Source organism: Lepidothrix coronata, unplaced genomic scaffold (assembly GCF_001604755.1).
Source record: "Lepidothrix coronata isolate B3197 unplaced genomic scaffold, Lepidothrix_coronata-1.0 Scaffold190, whole genome shotgun sequence".
NCBI classification, from domain to species: Eukaryota; Metazoa; Chordata; class Aves; order Passeriformes; family Pipridae; genus Lepidothrix; species Lepidothrix coronata.
Genome location: NW_016690370.1, coordinates 172,469 through 192,625, shown reverse-complemented (window position 1 = coordinate 192,625; position 20,157 = coordinate 172,469). Strand labels below are relative to the sequence as shown.

The following is a 20,157-nucleotide window of genomic DNA, read 5'->3' as shown; positions in this document are numbered from 1 at the left end:
GGAGGCATTCCGTAAAAGTGCCTGAGATTTTGTTTTCTGCATTCACCTAAAATTGGCTTTGATCTCATCTTCCCCAAGTGAACCAGGTGAGAAGTCAGTGAGCCGCCCCCACGATGCAATGGTACCCAAGGCAGACGCCTCTGCTCCACACGACATACTGCAAACCAACTTTCCCTGTCCAGCACAAGCTTTGTTAATTGATTTTTCTGCTCATTAGCACTGATAGTAGTTATACTGAGCACTTAATAGAAACCATCTTACCACCACTGTCACTAATTCACAACGTTGTATGGAATCTACCCAGGCAAGTGGTTTTTTTTCTTGTATAAAATCACAAATACATATGCCTGCAAAAGCATCAGTACCCAAAAGCTATTCAGTTACGCCCAAGTTTAAAAATCTATTAATAACCTGAGGAGAAATCTCCTCTGCAAACCCAGGTGCACCCAGGCAGGCAAAGTAAAGAGCTATTACACTGCAAGGGAACAAAGACCGAGACCGTGCCCATACCTATATTTCATGCCTGTTTGCTTTGCGGTGGATTCTTTTAATGAAATGTGGTGCTGCGGGGTAAATGTCCCCAAACTGCGAGCGATAATTGCCACCGTCCGAAATTTCGCCCGGGCTGCATTCACTACGTTCGGGGTCGTGGTGTTCTGCTTGCTGATGAGCCTGTCTTCACCATTTCGACTCTTCAAGTTGTGGTCCGTGCAGGCGATGGACACTTGCATCGCGCCCGCGGTGCCCCGTCAGTCCCGGGCCGGGTCGCGGGCTGAGGATGCCCCGCCGGCGCGGGGGGTCCGAGCGCCGCCGAGGGACCCCCGGCCTTGGGCTCCGCGAAGCGCCGGGGCGGCGGGACTCTCTGTCCGGGAGAGCCGGGCTGCGTCCGCTCGGCGCCGGCGGCAGAGAACCCCCGAAGTTGGCAGAGCGGCCGCACGGGCAGGGCTGGGCTGGCTCCGGGCTCTCCCTGGCGATGCTGGCCGCCGCTCAGCCAGAAGCATCCATGCAGTCAGGTGCTCCCGGAGCGCTGCTCCCTCATGCCGAGCGCTCCGCAGCCGCTGTGTCTCGCTGCAGGCTCCTGGCCGCCGGTTTTAAATCACTGCGGGCATTCCGCAAGCGCTGGCTCCGGCCGCCGGACCGCCAAGTGCTGAGCAGGCACGGCCGGCCGTCCCTAGGGACCGGCAGCATCCATCGGCGTCCTTCCCCGTTGCCTCCCGCCCATGGAGCCCGCGCGGGCAGCGGCCCCGGGATCGCCCCGCCGGCAGCCTGCGGGAAGGATGGAAGGATGGGAGCGACGGGCCTCCTTTGTGTCAGAGGGAAGGCAGGCGATTCAGGCAGATCCGCCCGGAAAAAGCGCTGCCGGCATCGCTGAGCAAGGAGAGCACTTCTATAGCAGGGGCGTAGAACGGGTTAATTATGGGGGAAAGGAAAAAAATAAGGGGGAGGGGGAGAAAGATCGCTCTGCTCCAGCGTGTGAGGGAGTTAACACGTTAATCCCGCGCTCCTGGAACACGGAGCCGCCGCCTGCAGCCCCCGGCTCGCAGCAGGGCCAGGGTTAATCCCTGCTCCCCCAGCACCGCCAGTGGAATAAGCCGCAGCGCAAAGGCTTTGAAGCAAAACCATCCCCATCCATCAGGAAATGATCCCTATCTCTCAGCAAACCATCCCCATCCCTCAGCAAACCATCCCCACCCCTCGCTGCGGCCGGGCTGCGGTCGGAGCCCGGTGTGCCAGCAGCGCCCGCTGTGGCACCTCTCCTGGGGCGCTGGCTTTGGGCACCGGGGGCAGCTGGGGACCCCCGGGCTGCGGAGCTGCTCCCCGGAGCGCTGGGAGGGTGACCAGGGCTGGGGACTGTCACTGCCACCCGCAGAGCAGCCCTGGAGGCAGGAGGGGAGTGGGGGGACAGGCAGTGGGTGCAGCCCCACAGGACAGGGTGCCCGTGGGGTGAGTGTGGGTGGCAGGTGGGCAGGGCAGGGTCACCCGTGGTCCCTTCCCCACCGTGCACAGGCCATGGGAAATGGTCCACAGGACACCTCCCCCCTAAATCTGCCCCAGACTGCTGGGGGGGCGGGTGAAGGGGCACCTCCGGAGCTCCTCGTGCCCACCTCCCCTCACTGCCAGCCCCCAGAGCCCCATCCCCTTGGGCTGTGAGCAGCTCCGAGGCTGGAGCCCCCCACCCGCCCCAGGCACCCAAAGGTGGAGCAGTGGCCGTGGCAGAGAGAAGCTGGGGGTGCTCCTGGGGCGACAACGACCTGTTTTGAGCTCAGGGTGACAAACCTTTGATTCTCTGTCCTACAGAAGGGGCACACCATGGTTCCCTCCCCTCCTCTTCCCGCCCCACTCCCTCTGAGGAGGGGGTGTGAGAGAGGCTGATGGGCAGCTGGCAGCCAGCCAAGGCCACCCACCACCCCGTGACAGGGTGAACAGCTCCTGACGAACTCTACAGCTCCTTTATCTGATGGCTCATTAACAGGTACCCAGCGCATTCCTTTGAGGAAGGAAAGCATTAAATCAGGACAAAGAAAGTTACTTTATCATATTTTCCAGAAGATGATTAGCAGTTAATAATGCAGCAGGCCCACAAAGGCCCAGCTGTGAGTGGTCTCCTTGGAGTCACCCTCAGGAAGGGGTTTTGGGGGAGCAGGACCCCTTGGAGAGTCTCCAGACACCTCATCATGCTCCCGTATTACAGATCAGCAAACACTGTTAAATACACGGCAAAGGTGTGGCATCGGGGGCACGAGCCATGGGGTCGCTGATACAAAGGTGCCCCCCAGGGCCAGGACCTCTCCCAGGTCTCCCTGGGACTGGAGGATCCAGTTGGAGCATTGCTGGTGGCACCCAGAGAGCTCTTCACCTACTTGGCTTTTGGAGCCCAGCTTTGTGTTTCAGAGCCCAAAGCAGGACTGACAAACCCGGGAATATTTCCCTCTCTGATGTCTCACCTACTCTTGCTGGAAATATGTCACAGATATTTCAAGATGTATTTTTACCTCCCATTCTATATGTGTCTGGAGAGTTCCCACTGCAGCTGGCTCTGCACAGGCTGTGACTGTCACCCGGGCCCTGGTCATTGTCCCCACAGCTGCCCATGCCCCGGGGTGCCAGGGGCATCCCACAGATGTGCTGGCACATCCCACAGAACATATTAATTCAAGCCGCTTAACTTTGGAGGGGTTACAGTCTCTGCCAAAGAAATATGTATTTAAATAAGGGATTTATTTCATTTCCCTGAGCAAGATAATCACTCTAGACTAAAACAGTGGAGTAACATAATTTTGTATCATGAAAATCCTGAGCTTATAGAGGAGGAGGTACGTGACAGCCCTGGCAGAGTACAGGGATGGGGCCCTGAGCCTGTGACCAGGCTCCTGTGACGCCTCAGTGCCACCAAACTGCTGTGCCAAGATGCCCCTGTGCCTTTCCCTGCGGAAGACAACAATTGCTCATTAAATAAGTTGCTCAAAATGCTTCATCAAGCAAATCTGGTGTAACACACACGCTTGTGACCCCCCCAGCCCCATCCCTGTAGCTGCTGCATCCACCCCAGGGGCCAAATAAAGAGCCAAACACGGACCTTACAAAACAGTCAAACAGACCCACAGCAAGCAGGATGCTCTGGGGCAGCACGAGCCCAGGAGCTGTGCCCTGGCTCCTGCACAAACACACATTTCATTGCCCTGGACGGTCTGTCTCTGTGCCCAGGACCTTGCAGGGGCAGGATAGCATACACCACTGCAGTGAGCAGGATGGAAACCTCCAAAAAGCAAAAAATGCTTTATCCAGCCCAGGTCGGGTCCCTGCAGAGGCACAGAGGGGTTCTGGGGCCTGGCACAGCACCGGCTGGTGATGGAGAAGCCCTTCCCAGTGCTCCTGCAGGGACTCTCTGCTCCAGGGTCAGCACGGCTCTGGTTGCAACCAGAGGAGGAAAGATGCTTCTGCAGCCCCAAATATGAACATGAACCAAGGTCTGTCAGTCGGGACTGGGTGAAACACTGAGACCTGCTGCAGCCCCTGCCCCTGCACAGCTCAAGCAGAGCACACTGCTTGCTGCTTCCTTTTTATTTTAAATTTCACCTAATAGTGAAGCTACTTTGAAATATGATGCCAAGTCTGGCTGGAGATTTTGTTTCTCCAAGGCTGCAGTCACAGGTTGTTGACTCATCCCTGCCCGTGGCAGGGCATTGGGACTAAGTGGTCCTTAAGATCCCTTCCATCCCAAACCATTCTATAACTCCATGACACCAGGGAGCCATGAGCCTGGCAGGGACCCCGGGATGTTCTCAGTGAACCACAGCATGATTAAGGTACTTTTTCTCCTCATTTTGGTTGGAGGTTTCTGCCCTGTGGCAGAGACACCAAGACACCATGGTGTTTGCCTGCAGGTTGTGATGCAGAGGAGAGCTGGACACTGATCACGCACAGCCAGTTACATAAAGCCCCATCCCTGCATTCCAGCCAGCAGTCCAGGGCAGCAGGAACGATGCCATCCCAGTCCCTCTGAGCTCTTGGAAATTTTTTCACGTTGGGAGAAGACAACAACTTAACACAGCAGCAAACACAGCAGCAGTGACAGAGGAGGTGGTGGCTGCCCCACCCCTGGAAGTGTCCAAGGCCATCTTGGACTGGGCTTGGAGCAACCTGGGATAGCAGAAGGTGTCCCTGCTCATTGCAGGGGTCATTGCCTTTAAAGGCCCTTTGCAGCCCAAACCATTCCATAATTCTCTGATTCTCTGCACTGCCACAAGACCTCAGCCAGGGGGCTGCAGAGGAGACCCCCCAGCACCCCAGCAAACCCAACACCTAACGTGGGGTTTGGGTGCAAAACCCAGCACAGCCCTTAAGCACCAGCAGCTGTATCACCCTGACAGTGTTCCCTCTGCCCTGACAGTGTTCCCTCTGCTCCTGGTGCCTGAAGGTCCTGCCATCCATGCCCATGGAGCAGCCCTAGGACCAGGGAGATACAGCAGGACAGAAAAGTCAGCGCTCCCAGGCTAGAGACACATCAAAAATATGGTTTCAGCCTTCATGAGAGAGTTTTAACCACACTGGACATTTTGACAGTTGCTTAGTTAGACTTTGCATGCAATGTCCTTGGATGGACCAGACCTCAGGAAATTGCATGGAAGCGCTGAAAGCGCAGCTGGCAGCACTGGGAGGGCAGGATCCTGCTCCAGAAGCGGTGCCCTTGGAGCTTTTCCATACAAAGATGTCCTTTTTTATTTTATCCAACTGTCCAAAACTGGCTAAAGCCACCACAGCCACTTTCCAAACCCCCACACAGACATTTCAGGCAGCAGTCTCCAGGACTGGCCTTCCCAAGAATTATCTCAGTGTGCTGTCCCAAATCCCTGATTTCCAGATTTGCACCCGCAGTTCTGCTGCAGCGCAGCGGGACACGCCCAGGGCAATTCCAGGTTATGTCCCAATAAAAGTTTTATTGGGCCATGAGAGCTCTGATGACAGCCACAGCCCGTGCTCATCGCTGGGCTGGCTCCCTCCCTCTCCAGAGTTGTTTGGGAACAGGTTTCCTGCTGGGATAATTACTGAGGATTGCGGCAGTTACATCTCCCTAAATTGGGCTGATATGGACACTGGAGAGATAAGGAGTTGCCACCCTGGAGCGCTGGCATGAGGAGGCAGCTCCCAACAGGGCTTCCCTGGGATTAATCCCAATTAAGAGCCAGGACAAGCTTGTCCCTGCTCATCTGAGGAGGGGTCCTGTCGGAAGCAGCAGCGACAAACCCTGCAGTGATTTGTAGCTCTTTGGGATGTATCTAAAGCCCCCAGGAACGGTTCCCTTTGATGACACTGCTGGAAGCTGGGCGAGGAAATGAGCTGCGGAACAAAAGCCCCGCGCTTATCGAGCCAACAGTCACCACATTTCCGCTGGTTTCACATCAAAAACTCCATTTGCATTTGTAATTGCACTTGAGGAAAACTGATCAAAATTCCTATTAAACGGTTTTTAGCTAAAAGCCGTCGTTCTGGCAGGTTTTGAGCCAGGCTGGGGGCAGTGCCCAGCCCGGGCTGACTCTGATGGCACAGGAGATCTGTTACAGCCCACAGCAGCTCTGAGGGCCCTGTCGACCCAGGAGGGACCCCAAGTGGGATGTGAGAGCAGAGAGCCAGGCTGCTCTGCCACCAAGGGCCGTGTGTTAGGGCTGGGGTGTGAGAAATACAGCACCAGAGAAGCTGTGGCTGCCCCATCCCTGGAAGTGTCCAAGGCCAGGTTGGACGGGGCTTGGAGCAACCTGGGCTAATGGAAGGTGTCCCTGCCCATGGCAGGGGGTGGCACTGGATGGGCTTTAAGGCCCCTCCCAATCCAAAGCAGTAAAGGATTCTGTGATTTTATGAATCCAAGAGCAAGCTCCCATCTAATCTCCAATCCCAGCACCCGCTCTCCAGTCCCACTCACCTCCCGCGAGCCGACAGCACCCCGGTACAGCCCCAGCACCGAGGGGGCTCCTGCCCCCAGAGAGCTCTGCACAGCCAGTTCTGAGCCAGACTCAATAAATTGTGGCTTAATACAGCGGGAAAGGATCAATAGTGGAACGGAGACCCAGGGCCCTCCATGTCTGACAAGGAGATGGAATCACCGGGCGCCCAATTCAATTAACAGGTCACTCTTCCCTCGGGTAGAACACCCCCCTAATGGTGCCTATTGCCCATTAGCTGCTGTATCCCTGCTCCACACCAGGTAATTCAATTTTGCCATGCTATCTATTCCATTTCTCAGCTGACTGAAAGCCAGTGGCTCACACGAAGGGCTCCAGAAATCACCATTATATTAATGTATTGTGCTACACTGAGCACTTGATGGTCTGTGAGGTCCCTTCCAGCCCAAACCATTCTGTGATTCTTGATTAAATATGACTAAAACACTTAGAGCTGCATGAAGCTCCACTGCACAGTACAAAAAGGTTTTATTGAGGTGTTTCCCCCACCCAGGTGAGGCTGGAGTCCCTAGTTCAGGTACCCCAGTAACTGAGCATTCACCCCAGACCCAGAGGAGAGCAGCAGCAGGACCCTCAGGCACTCAGGGTCATTGTGCCAGTTCTTGGCAAAGAAATGCTTTTCCCCTTTGCCATACTCAAGTTCTAGGCTGTGCATACAGAAAATGCAGGTTTTCCCCAGGTGCTTTGCATCACCTGATGGATAAATGTGTTCTGAGTAAAGCTGTGTTTTTCCAGCTTGGCTGTGCTTGTTGCATAGCAGATTTGAGGCAATTATGTACAGTGCTCTGTTAACCACACATGTCAAATCTCACCCAAGCATTACTTGTAACAGCTTAAAGCTCTAAATTAACTTCTATGAAGAAATATGTTGCTGAGGTGTCGATTTTGGATGCTGGATAACACACAACTCCATACTGCCCTTTTCTGGGACGCACTGGAGCAGATGGGTGGGTAATTATCATGCAATAACTTCTGATTCTTTGAGATGAGCTGGCAGAGGGTCAGAATAAAGATGAGCTACAGCAGACTGGGTTGTTTGGAAAACTCTTTTCCAATGGATACCCCTTCATCAAACGTGCCCTTGTCTCAAGAACCCTCAGTTTTCACCTGAGCTCACCCTCCTCCAGTCAATGCAGGGCCTGTGAGCAACTCCATGAAAGCCAAGTGCCTCCATCAGTCATTGGCTTATATAAGTCACCGCTGAATAATAAGCACTATTAAAATATCACCTTCCCAAATAGCATTTTTCAAAGAAGAATTTTAGTTCTTCTCCTGAGAGTCTCTCTTTCAGCTGCAACAGCATTTCTAATTATTGAAGTGAGTGACACAGGGTACGAATCCCATCAGCTGCATCCAGCAAAACTGGCACAAGACCTCAGTCCTGCACCAGAGACAAAGCTCTCCACGCTGCCCAGCATCCCTAAAGAATGAGGCATGTGCTGGAATTAGTCACTGAGGAGAATTAGCACGTCACCCAGGACAACGTTGTTCACTGAAATCCAGCAGATTACTAAGGAACAATCTTCAGCCCAATTAATTTTATCGTTGTCTTTTCACACTGCCAGGCTCCTCTTTGGGGAAGGGAGATGGAAAAAACCTGCTGCATCAGCACTTCCTCTGCCACTTAGTTACCAGCCCACACTGCTAGTTAGAAATCAGCATTTCAGGACTTCTGGAGTCTGCACTTTACCTGAGCAGGCGCAGGCAGAGCACTCTGCTGCCAGCCAAACCCGGGGTCTGTGGTGACTCCTCAGCTCCCTAATTTCCCTTTGCTCTCTTCACTTCCAGAACCCTCTGCAAAGGCTTTTAACTTTGGGGTTTTTGGCACCCAAGGCAAGAGCATGATGTACCTCAGAGCAGCACAGTGTCATGGAATGGTTTGCGTTGGAAGGGACCTTAAAGCCCATCCAGTCCCACCCCCTGCCATGGGCAGGGACACCTTCCACTAGCCCAGGTTGCTCCAAGCTCCATCCAATCTGGCCTTGGACACTTCCAGGGGCAATGTCCTTTTAGTAAATTAAGTGCAGGGCACTGCCCAGTCTTCAGGTGACCTCCAGGCACTGCCAAGCACTTCCAAGCCAAGGATTCTCTGTACATCCCGGGGTCGGTGCTGGCTGGACAAGTAGCCCCTGATCTCCAAGCACATCCCAAAGGGATGGAACAACCACTTTCATACTGGAATGGGGCCCATTTAATTAACAAAAAGATTTGCAAGAGGATCATTACTTACTGCCAAATGCATAACCGCTCATTAGGCCCTCAGGGGAAATGAATAATTACTCCTGCAATCTACAGATTGTGTCTTTTTCTGCAGTGAAAAACGTGCCTTTCAACCTCCCAGTGGGGGGAAGCCAACTGAGGGGTGGGAGGAACCCTCACCCTGCTGGGGACTGAGCCACAGGGAGCAGCTCCCCACAACGGCCTCATCGTGCCCCTTTGGACTCTCCAAGGACCCCCACGTACTTCACAAACACCCCGGGAAAAATAGCAACCGTGCTACTGGAATTATGGGAACACTGTTGGCTTCTGGAGTCTTTCTGGTGCAGGGATAGAGCCAAGCAACTATGAAAACACACTGCAAACAAGGAAGAAAAAGCTTATCAGGCAGAGGCAGGTCTGCACAGGCGGTTTATCCATGGAAAAGCTGCCTTTCATGCAGGCTCCCCTCTCCCCAGCAGCACTCAGTGGAGCAGGGGCAGCCCAGCCACCCACATTCCCCTGCACACCCTGGGAGATGCAGGAATAAGAGGTGCTCACCTCAGCCCAGGGAAAACCACAGAGCAATAAAAACACATTTCAGTTGAGCATTTTAACTTGCTTAGAGTGCAACAAAAGCAACTTCTGTCTCCAAGAGGGGTGTAAGGAACAGCCCCACTGAGCTCCAGCCCCCCTGAGAGTGCAGGGTGACGCTGGAAATCCCGGAGCACACGCTGGACAGAGTGCCCAGAGGAGAGGAAGAAACATCCAGAAATGCTCTGGTCAACTCTAGTATTTCCTAGCACACAGCACTACAATGTATTTGAGAAGCAGAGCTCTGTGGGGCAGCCCTGCAGTGCCACCCCCTCCTTAGGGCTGGCATCCACCAGAATCCAAATGTCCACCCATTGCCCCGAGCTGGCAACTATTTCCTGATGCTGGAGTCACTCTGAAGAAGAGAACTGCAGTTCCATGAGAGGGGTCCCTGTGCCCAACAGCTCTCCCACAAAATTCAGCTTCCCTGGAATCATGTTGAAGTTTCTCCTCTCAGACACTTGCTCTGATTCTGCCAAATTCTTCCTGAGGTCCATCTTCCTACCCCCAGGTCTCAGAAAGGCTCATTTATCCTAAACTTTTCACCTTTGGAATTTGGACAAAAATTTGGCCTGGACAAAAAAAATTGCATTTCCAGGGAAATTTCCCTCTTTACATTACCCCAAGCTTGCAAGCCCTGCAAATTCTGAATGCAATGAAAACTCACTGTTAATAACCACCAGTGTGCAAACGAGGATTAACAACCAGGAGAGACAATCAGGGAATTCTCCAAGCATGGACTGGACCACAGTCCTGTGCTGCTGGGGAAGGAAAGAGGAATTTTCTGCTCATCCTGGGAGAGCTGCAGCAGGAGGGATGGGCACAGGGCTGGAGGGAGGGAGAAAGATGATGGAATTTAGCAAAACAGAGGAGTTGCCGTTGTATCAACATTGGATTTGTATTGAAGATCAAAATTCATTTTTACTCCACCTGGACCATGCCCACCTGCCAGAGCACACACCAGGGCTGGTGATAGAGACCCACTCTCAGCCTGGCATCAAAGCTGACCTCTGCAGAGCCTGCATTCATCCTCATCTCCTAAAGGATGGAGCTTTGAAACAAACCTGGAAGCCACAAGAGGAGGTTTTACTGGTATTTTCCTGAATTCAGCCCCCCTTGGACCCACCCTCAGCAGCTGGTGTCGGTGCAGTGCAGGGTGATGTTCCCATCACAGCAGATCCCAAAGTCAGCCCAAAGACTCCCAGATAAAACCTCTCGTAACCGAGACCACGTGGACTGAGTTTCATCTCAGGGCACAGACTGCAGACTTCAAACCTGCCTATAAATACACCCAGAAATATCCCAGACTTTCAAGTCAGCCCCCTGGAGAGCCGCTGGATCCGCTCTGCACCACTGACGTGGCTGCAGGGAGTGGAGGCTCAGCAGGAGCACCTGCCCACGGAATGGGGCTGGATCAGCACCTGGCAGCACAGGCTCGGCAGCTACAGCTCGACAGGAGCAGAAGGTGTGGGGAAAAAAGCAGCAAACCTGCAAATTCCTGCTGGGCAGTGGCTGGAGCAACCGAGCCTTGGCTGGGATTCACTGCTGTGCTGGGCAGCTGGGAGGGCAAAGTCTGCTTTGTCTTCCCTACAAGCCAAGACCTACAGCATGAGAGCTTCTGCCAGAAAGGTGAGAATAGCCCTGGAAGAACCAGCAGACTGAGTCTGAGCTGGTACACGGCTTTGTGAGGACTTTATGGACTCATTATGGAATGGTTTGCATTGGAAGAGACCTTAAAGCTCATCCAGTGCCATCCCCTGCCATGGGCAGGGACACTTTCCACTACACCAGGTAACATGTACCAGGGCCTCACCACCCTCACAGCCAGGAATTCCTTCCCAATATCTCATCTAACCCTGCCCTCTGGCAGTGGGAAGCCATTCCCCTTGTCCTGTCACTCCAGGCCCTTGTCCAAAGTCCCTCTCCAGCTCTTGGAGCCCCTTTAGGCAGTGGGAGGATCACACTGGAAGCAGCAGGATCAGGAGCCAGCGCCGTGTGTGCAGCAGGAGCTCCTCCTGCTGAAACCCGGCTGGGGCAGTGGGGCTGACACCTCACACAGCCACAGGCTCCAGTCCTTGGAGGAATAAAATGGGATTTCTCCCTGCAAGGAGCAGACCCCACTCTACCAACACCACCCACACCAAGGGATACCCTGTTCCCATCCCAGCCCACACAGTCCCATTTCCATCCCATCCTCCCCATCAGTGCATGGTTTGGGTGAGGACCCTACAAAAATAACACAAACCCCAAGGAACTGAAGTCGTTTGGCAGAAGGGCAGCCATGGGAGTGTGTGCCCTCACCACGGCACCAGGGAGCAGCTGGGGAGTTTGAACAGAGTAAAAGAGACTAAAAAAAACACTTCTACCACGTGACACTGACTGTTAAAAAAGGGACACAGCTGGATGTGGCTCTGTGGATCAACCTGGACAGGAAATAGGGACAACATTAAGGCCATAAGCTATATCCCATAAATATAATGCAGTGGGGCTCCGGATGGAGCAGATGAGGATGGGATTACAGTGCAGGATTACAGGACCCCATCAAGAGCTCTCATATATTTTGCCATCTAAAGATTAGATATTTTAAAGCTTCAGGGCATAACATGAGCCTCACTAAGGGAGCCTGGAAAAGCAGCTATGGCATAGGGATCGCTCCCAAATTCCTCTCTTCTGGGGTAGCTCTGTGGGGGTATAAACATGACAGTAGAGAAAGGGATAAGGACTGATAAATGGACTCTGCCTGCTCCAGGTTAAACCCTGCCTTGGTATTTAATACCTTGGCTGGCCTTGGCTGATACCTGATAACATCTTCAGCATGCTGGTACTTCCAGCATCCCATGACAGGGAATTCCCCAATTTCATTACAAGATGCTGGCAAAGGGTTTTCTGTGTTTAAACGTGTTGTCCACAAGTTTTATTTGCTCCCCCCACCCTGGTTCCTGTGTTACAGGGGACAGTGAGTGACTTGCCACAAGCTGTTCCTGATTTAAACACATCTGTAATCCCTGTCAATCATCTTTTCCCTAAGCTAAACCCCTGTTTAATCACCCAGGGCAGGGACAATCCCATCCCTCGCACCCCTCTGCTTTCCACAGCCCAGTTTGCTGTGTCCCTTTGAAAAGGGGTGGCCAGGACTGGCTGCAGGGCTTGCATGTCAGCTCCTCACATTTCCCATTCCAGCCAGGAAAGTGGAAAAGGGAAAAAGGAAAAAAAGAGAAAAAAGGGAGAAGGGAACATCCTGCAAGGGGCTACCTGCTGGCCAGTCACAAAAAAGCTTCAGCATCACAATCCTAAATTCCCAACTTTTAATTAGCTTAACCAACCCTAGCAACAGAAACAGGCCAGAGCATCCCAGTGCTCTCTCGGGATGCAGGAACTCCGGGAGGTCCCTGCAGGACACCCCAGGGGGGTCGTGCCAAGTGAAGTGGGTTTGCATGGGGCTTGTGTGCTGTGGGAAGAGCTCAACCCCCTGGAGCAGAACCTCAGTGAAATCTAAACCACATAAAATACAAACGGCAAACTCCAGCCCAGCTGGGAGGCGGCACTGTGGGTTAATCCAGCAGTGCCTCGGGACTCCCTGACCTCCATAAATACTTTCCACCCCTAACATTTGCCAACAGCCTGTTTTGCAAAAGCTGCCTGGATGCTTCTGCAGACATATATATACATATAACATTTCACCTCCAGGCTCTCCAAGTGCAGCTGCCCCAGCTCACAGACACTGTTTAACCATGAAGGAGCAGAATATTGAGAGGTTTTACAGCCACGGCTTCCCAGTGTGAGGACAGAGCTCAAGCCCCAGTGAAGTGTGCGTGGAAGGATGCCGTGCAATGAACCCCCCATGGGACAATAGGACACCAAATCTGCTTTGTAAATGGTGTTTCATCTCAGAGAAATGCTTTGTCATCAGAAACAAGCCAAGCTCTTCCACTGCTGCACTTTGGGTTCCTCTGTAACAGGCTGCACTAAACTGTGTTGGCCAAGGCAAAGAAAGGAAAAGGAATTGATCATCCTATGAATGAACCAGCTTATAAGTGTTTAGCAAGTGTTTCTTGTTCACAATTCATTAATTTCCACACATAATTAAGTAGATCTTAATACAAAAAGGGATTTATTGTGCTGTCTTAAGGCTGGACCTAAGGAGAGCTGAGGAAATGTCTGGAAGGCAAAACAAGAAAGAGAAAAGAAAATCTTCGAGCTCGCAATCAGACTAGAAGGGCCCCTGTACTTCTGGAAGAGCAAATAACCTATGGAAGCAGCACGTGGTGGCTGCTGGAACATCCCTCCTGCCTGGAGCAGAGCCCTCCTCAGAGTCCCCTCTCCCCAGGATACATCCCCTGGATCCACGGGAAGCTCAATATGTTACAGCTCCTTCTGTCAGCTTTGAAAAATGTACACACTTCAAATGAAGCATATGCTCCAATCCATCAGCTCCAGCAGAAATTAGGCACATGCCTTATTTCCCCATGACTAATGGCTCTGGAGAACGAGGAATACTCCATTTATTAAGGGAGGAAGCAGAGGTGGATGAAGGGGTGTGAACAGAGCCCTGCTCGAGCCCAGCCTGCAGCCACAGCCCTCAGCCCCCAAAGCCAACCCAACCACCCCTGCAGCTCAGCAGTCCCAGAATCTCTCATTAATTACATTTTCCTATGGCTTAAGACTCCATCTCCAGCAGGTTTTGCATCCAGCCCTACAGAAATTTTCTACCCAACCTCTTTGCGGGGCTTTTGTCCCAGTCTGGGCATGCTTTTGGTGCAACATCACTGTCAGGTTTTGAGTGATGCCTTTTGGACTCGGCAGCAGCCCAGTCCCATGTCAGGAGGTGTCCATACACCAGGGCTTTGGCAGGATACTCTCCCGTGGAGGACATTTCAGATCACAACCACTTCATGGGAGCACTGTGTGCCTACAGCATCACTTGTGCTTCTGAGCGAGGGCACAGCGAGGGTTAAACTGTGTCTGGGCAACAATGGGAAAACACCACAGAAAGTGCAGAATTAGAGAGAAACCAGAAAAATGGTGGGTTTTGTGTGTGCACTGACACCAATCATTTAAAAAACGCAGCTGCCACGTGGCATCAGCATCACCAGAAGGAGCAAAAGAATTTCTCATTAAAGGGAGGGAACTTTTCAGGCCCAAAAACCCCAGTTGATCAGAGTATCTGGCTCAGGGACACACTGCTCCTGCTGACCCAGGATTGCTCCAGTCACAGCTCTGCTCCGAGCACAGCGTCCCTGGGATGCCAATCCACTGCCTGTGGTCCTTCTCCCTTTTCACCACCCAGGCACTGTGGCCTCAGTTCTCTCTCTCAGCCTTCCAGGCTATGTCACCCCAACTTGCTCTGCAGCAGAGCAGTGGTACAGAGCCCTTTGCCACTTCTCCTGATTGCAGCTCCAAATCTGCTCTTTCACAGCCCCCGTGTCCCCTCAGCAATGTCTCCAAACAACACCAAATTTCCCCAGCCTGCAGCTAAAGCTGGGACACAACTCTGCTGGATCCATAAAAACAGCGGTCATACTGTCTTATTTCAGTTTTAGGCTCAAACAGGCCACGGGCAGAGATCAACCTCTTGGGAAAGCAAATATTTCAAAGAAAATTTGCTTTTATTAGAAGCACAGAGAACATGTAGACTTTCCATATGGAACATCATCCTCTTAAAATGAACCTCTTTAGAAACAAAACACAATGACAACTGATGGACTGAGCATACCCATGTCTTCTTCATCCACCATCCCCAGCCTACACCCTCTTTCCCCAGGTTGTTTCAGCTCCCTGCATGGATAAGACCTTCTCCCTTGGACACTTCTTCTAACACAGAAGCCACATGTTAGACGCTAGACCAGCTAAACGCCAGTTCTTGGGCTTCCAGTCTGTTTGCTCCATAAGGAGGGCAGAGGGTCTCAGGGTTCAGACCCCAAGCATGAAAACTCAGTTTGATTGTCCCCATCCTGGAAGTGTCCAAGGCCAGGTTGGACAGGGCTTGGAGCAGCCTGGGCTAGTGGAAGGTGTCCCTGCGCATGGCAGGGGGTTGGAACAAGATGGACTTTAAGGCCCCTTCCAACCCAAACCAGTCTGGGATTCTGTGGTTAACTTTAGAAGAAAAAGATCAGATTCAGAGCTTTAAGAGAACAGGTCACACACATTTAGCTTTGCTCCCCGTCATCCCAGTTCTTGTGGGGCTCAGAGAACCCAGAGAAGCGAAATTCCTGAGGCAGAGAAGGGGCCCAACGGTGCCAGCCCGCCCGGGGCAGCCTCAGCTCCCTCAGCCCCGTTCATAGAATCATAGAATCAGCTGGGTTGGAAGGGACTTCCAAGATCATCAAGTCCAACCCTTGATCTACTACCGCTGTGGTTCCCAGCCCATGGCACTGATGTCACATCCAGTCTCATCTTAAACACCTCCAGGGATGGAGAATCTACCACTTCCCTGGGCAGCCCATTCCAATGGCTGAGCACCCTCTCTGGAAAGAAATTCTTTCTAATATCCAACCTAAACCTCCCCTGGCACAGCTTAAGACCGAGCCCTCTTGTCTGTTCCCCAGCCCCAGTTGCCGGGCCCAGAGCCGTCCCCACACAGCAGTACCTGTACCTGTACCTGTACTTCATGCCGGTCTGGGCCCGCGTGGTGTCCTGCAGGGACAGTCCATGGAGGTGCAGGAACCTCTCCAGCTGTTTCCTCTCGCTGGCGGGGCTGCGGGGCCGGGGCCAGCCCGCGGCCGGGCCGGGTGGGCGCAGGGCCCCGCTCGCCTGCCGGACCCTGGGCACGGCCTCGGAGGCCTTGGCCGGTCCCGGTCGGTGCAGGGGGATGTTGGTGCAGGCCGGCTTGTACAGGTGCATGGTGCTGGCCCACAGCCCACTGAGAGCCACCCACAGCCCCAGTGGGAGCCACCCACGGCCCAGCGACAGCCACCCACGGCCCAGCGACAGCCACCCACAGCCCTACCGAGAGTCACCCACAGCCCTACCAAGAGTCACCCACAACCCCACTGAGAGCGGGGCCTACAGCCCCACCGAGAGCCACCCACAGCCCCTCCAGAGCCGCCCACCGCAGCAGAGCTGTGCTGCCCGGGCTGTGCTGCCCAGCGGGCTCACGGCTCGGGGCGGCCTCTTCGCCTCCCAGACATTGTTTATGTTATTGCAACTGGCCCGTTTTCGTTGATGCCCGGCCTGGATTATGGCCAAGATCAGCAATCTTTTTCATCTGCCGAGACCTCTCACGGCCCAGTACTCCAAGGGATAAGGGCTGCCAGTGGGAATACAGCACTGACCCCGTTTCCCAGGTCTTATATTTAGATAATGAGAAATATTTGCTTGGGATTCAATCCAAGGCCAATAAACATAAACCAAATACTCTCACGGGGTGTATTTCAGGCCCCGGGCTGGCCAGATGAACACTGAAGGCATCTCTTCTGCTAGTCATTAGAACATTTTGTTTTCTCATAGCGCACTGCTGGAGTTACCTGGTCTGGGAACCTCTGCAGCCTCCCAGGGCTCTGATAATTAATACAAATAAAATTATAATTTTATCAATTACTTCACCGCTGATAAATAGCAAAAACAATTTTCTGGTTGATAGAATCATTGAATGGTTTGGGTTGGAAGGAACTTCAAAGACCATCTTATTCCAAACTCCCCAGCCATGGGCAGGAATGGCACCCACTAGACCAGGTTGTTCCAAGGCCCATCCAGCCTGGTCTTGGACACTTCCAGGGATGGTTTCCAAGGTGTTCATCCCTGCTGGACAAGGTAACACCCAGAAGGACCCCACTGACCTTTTCTGGCCACAGCAAACAATCCTGCCAAAGTCTGATACACACCCCTGAGGGAGATCTCTGAGCTCTTCTATTTTAAAAACTCAACCCATTTTCGGGCTGGCATTTCATCCCCAAATGCAGTGGAAAAATAAGTTAAATAATCAAGAGATGGATGTATCATGAACTCAACTAATCCTTAAATCTTTCAAAGCAGATAAAGAAAGACTGATCCCAACCCCAGAATATACTTTAAAAGCTTATAATTCAATGTCACAGAGGGGAGTTTGGTGGGGACACTGGGATTACCCTGCTACTCTTCCTCTGCAGCTGTCAGATCAGGGCACTGATGGACCTGGGTGTCCCCAGGAGGCTCCTGCCCTGCTGCCCCAGGGGCCCCTGACACTCCTGAAGATGGGGATCCTGTTCTCATGGTGCTGACCCAAAGGTGGGGTGCAGGGGGGGCTTTCAAGCCCTGCTCTTTGCAACCCAAGGACGCTGCAGGGAGGGCAGCATGTCCTGAGGCCGTTCCTGCTCACAGGGACAGTGTTTCCCTCCCGAAGGCTGTACCTGTGATCTCTGCTGCAGCTGCCTTTGCTTCTACCTCCTGCCAGCCCTCACTTTGCTCCTACCTCCTGCCAGCCCTCATTTTGCTCATCCATAATGCAAGGTGAACCAAGGCAAAGGAATACTTCTGCAAGCGCCTCTGAATTTTTTGGACATAGGAGTTTTGCTGGTTTGGAGTTTCAGGGTTTGCGGGGATCAGCAGCATCTTTAGAAACTTAGTTCTCCCAGAAGTTATTCACCAGCAGTTTGCTTTTCTGGTGCTATTCAAACCCCTGGGTGCCTGACCACGGGCTGGTGGGGCAGATGGGCACCACACCCCCGAGTCTGCTCCCTCCCAGCCCACAGACCCCTCGTGTTCTCTCCAGGTGCTTGTGGACATTTCTGCACTTCACGACCTGCTCCAGCTGCGTTTTACTTTGTTTTCCTTTCAGTTGTCCCGTTCCTAATTTTTTTCCTAATGACATTCTAAATAATTTCTAATCCAAGCACATCTGTAAGAGTTCGTTTTGTGCCAGGCACTTTAGGCATCCCCATCCTGCCTGGGATTAGGGAAGATCTCAACCGGTTCTCAGTCGAAATCCGGCTGAGTCGAGCTGGGCATAAGGCTGAACCCCCCCTCGGCAGTAGCCCTGTCCCTTGAGGGGACTGAAACCCCCATCCTCCCTCTGCCAGTCCCCCAAACTGTCCCGGGGGAGCGCGGCCGTCGCTCCCGCGATGCTGCTCCTCGGGCTGGGGCAGCAGCACCCCCGGGCACTTCTGCCTGGGCTCCGGTTTCACGGAGGGGCTGACCCTGCACAGGAGATTAGGGAGTCTCACGTCTAATTTCCACTAATACCAAGATCCCCTTATATTTTTTTAAAGGAGCAAGATCAGATTCTGGAGGCTGCGACATTTAAGACTGATGGGATGAGAGATCCGGCAGCTGCAGGTTCCCCCTCCTGGGCGGCTCGTTCCCAGGCTGAGCCACCGCCGCTGCCGGGCAGAGACAGAGGAAAGCAGGACTCTCTTGTCACCCACACGGTCCCTGATCAACAGCAGCAACTTTTCAACGCTATTCCAGCAGAACTACAACCACTTGGACAAAACAGCTCGTGAGAAACGAGGCCGAACGACCACAGGCAGCTTGTGCCGAAGAAGTTACGGAAACCAAGAAACAAGTTTACAGGATTCTCAGCTCTGTAACACACACCCATCGAGGTGCAGGGAAAAAACCATGAATAATCAGAGAAATCAGACTTGTAAAGCCAAAGATCTTTCTACTATTATTATTATTATTATGGTTACTGTTGTCATCATCGTTGTTATAGTTATTACTATTATGAACATCCCCACAGCCCCATTCCCGGAGTGCCCGTGGCAGAGCCGTGGGTACGTACCTGTGTGGCATGCCGGTGGTGTAGGCGATGGTGTACTCGTGGGACAGCTCACACACCCGCAGGTACCAGTTCATCTCCAGCTCCCGCAGCAGCGCCAGGCGCCGGGCTCGCTGCTGGGGCTGCCCGGGCCGAGACCGGCCCTCCTTCCCGCTCTCCGAGGAGCTCTTCAGGGTTCTGTCCCTGCTGCCCACGGAAAGCACCGACTGCTTCCTCAGCTTCAGGGACTCCTCGGCGCTCTTCCCCCCCACGGTCCCCGTGCGTGCCGCCAGCATTTCGCCTCCCGCTCGGTGCGAAGGCGCCGAGTCGCTGCCCTCAAATCATTTAAACTGATTCCAGCGCGCACTTTCCTCCCCCTATAACCTCACGCCGGCCACAAAGCTGTAATTAGAGACGTGTCTGCGGGGCTTAACCAGAAAGAAGAGCTGCGACCTTCTCATGGAAACATCTGCAGCAGCTCCCGCGTGCCAGCGGCTCCGCAGCCGGGGAGGAGGACGCTCCTTAAAAACAACACCCCGGCTGGGCTTGGACACACCAGGGCTTTGGGTGGAGGGCAGCGGAACACCCGTCCTGCTCCGTAAACATCGGGGGTGAAGTCACACGTGTCACCTTGACGGCAGACCCGCGGCCACGTGGGCTCACCCCAGCAAATTGCAGCGCCGTCCCTGCCGGACGCGGCCTTGGAGCATCCCTGTCTTCATCCCCAGCGCTGGGCCGGCAGCTCCAGCCCTCCTGCTCCTCCTCCTCCACCTCCTCGGTCGCCACGTCCAGCGGGAACTTCCATTCTCCAAGGGATTGGTAGAAATCTGGGGACTTGGTCACTCTCAGGATGAGAACGAAGTTAGGGCTGTTCCTGAGCAAACAGTGTTTGGGAAAACGTATGAAGAGGCAGACACTGGAGTTGCATTAATTCCCCTCCCCGGTCTGAAATGTAAAAGCTGATACAGAGATTACAGCTCTAATCACAGCAGCCACTTTGGGAGAGAGCCGGCAAAGAGGAAAAACCCCTCTAAGACAGGCAGGATTTTAAAGCCATTGCACTCAAAAGCTTTGTAATCATCCCCAAGCAGAGCAGTCACTCACCTGTGCCCCGCACGGGTCTCCTGGGGATGGGGGCTGGGTGGAAGGATTCGTGTAATCAGGGAAAAGGGAGCTCTGGAGGCCTGTGGCTTCCAACAGGAGCTGGTGTTATCTGAACTGTTTAGCAGAGGTGGC

General features: G+C 53.4%; 1 protein-coding gene across 4 annotated transcripts in view; it reads right to left on the bottom strand.

Moving 5' to 3' along the window:
- KCNAB1 (potassium voltage-gated channel subfamily A member regulatory beta subunit 1) overlaps positions 1-19,232 on the bottom strand; it is a 62,218-nt gene extending 42,986 nt beyond the window's left edge. The window contains exon 1 of one of the 4 annotated variants that reach the window (XM_017831416.1): positions 18,946-19,232. In XM_017831416.1, the coding sequence (XP_017686905.1) occupies positions 18,946-19,217 (272 nt within the window). In that variant the 5' untranslated portion in view covers positions 19,218-19,232. Of the gene's footprint in view, positions 1-510; positions 783-15,840; positions 16,099-18,945 lie in introns of those variants that run through there. The other 3 variants (XM_017831417.1, XM_017831418.1, XM_017831419.1) reach the window with 3 other exon arrangements.
- Positions 19,233-20,157: the final 925 nt, after the last annotated feature.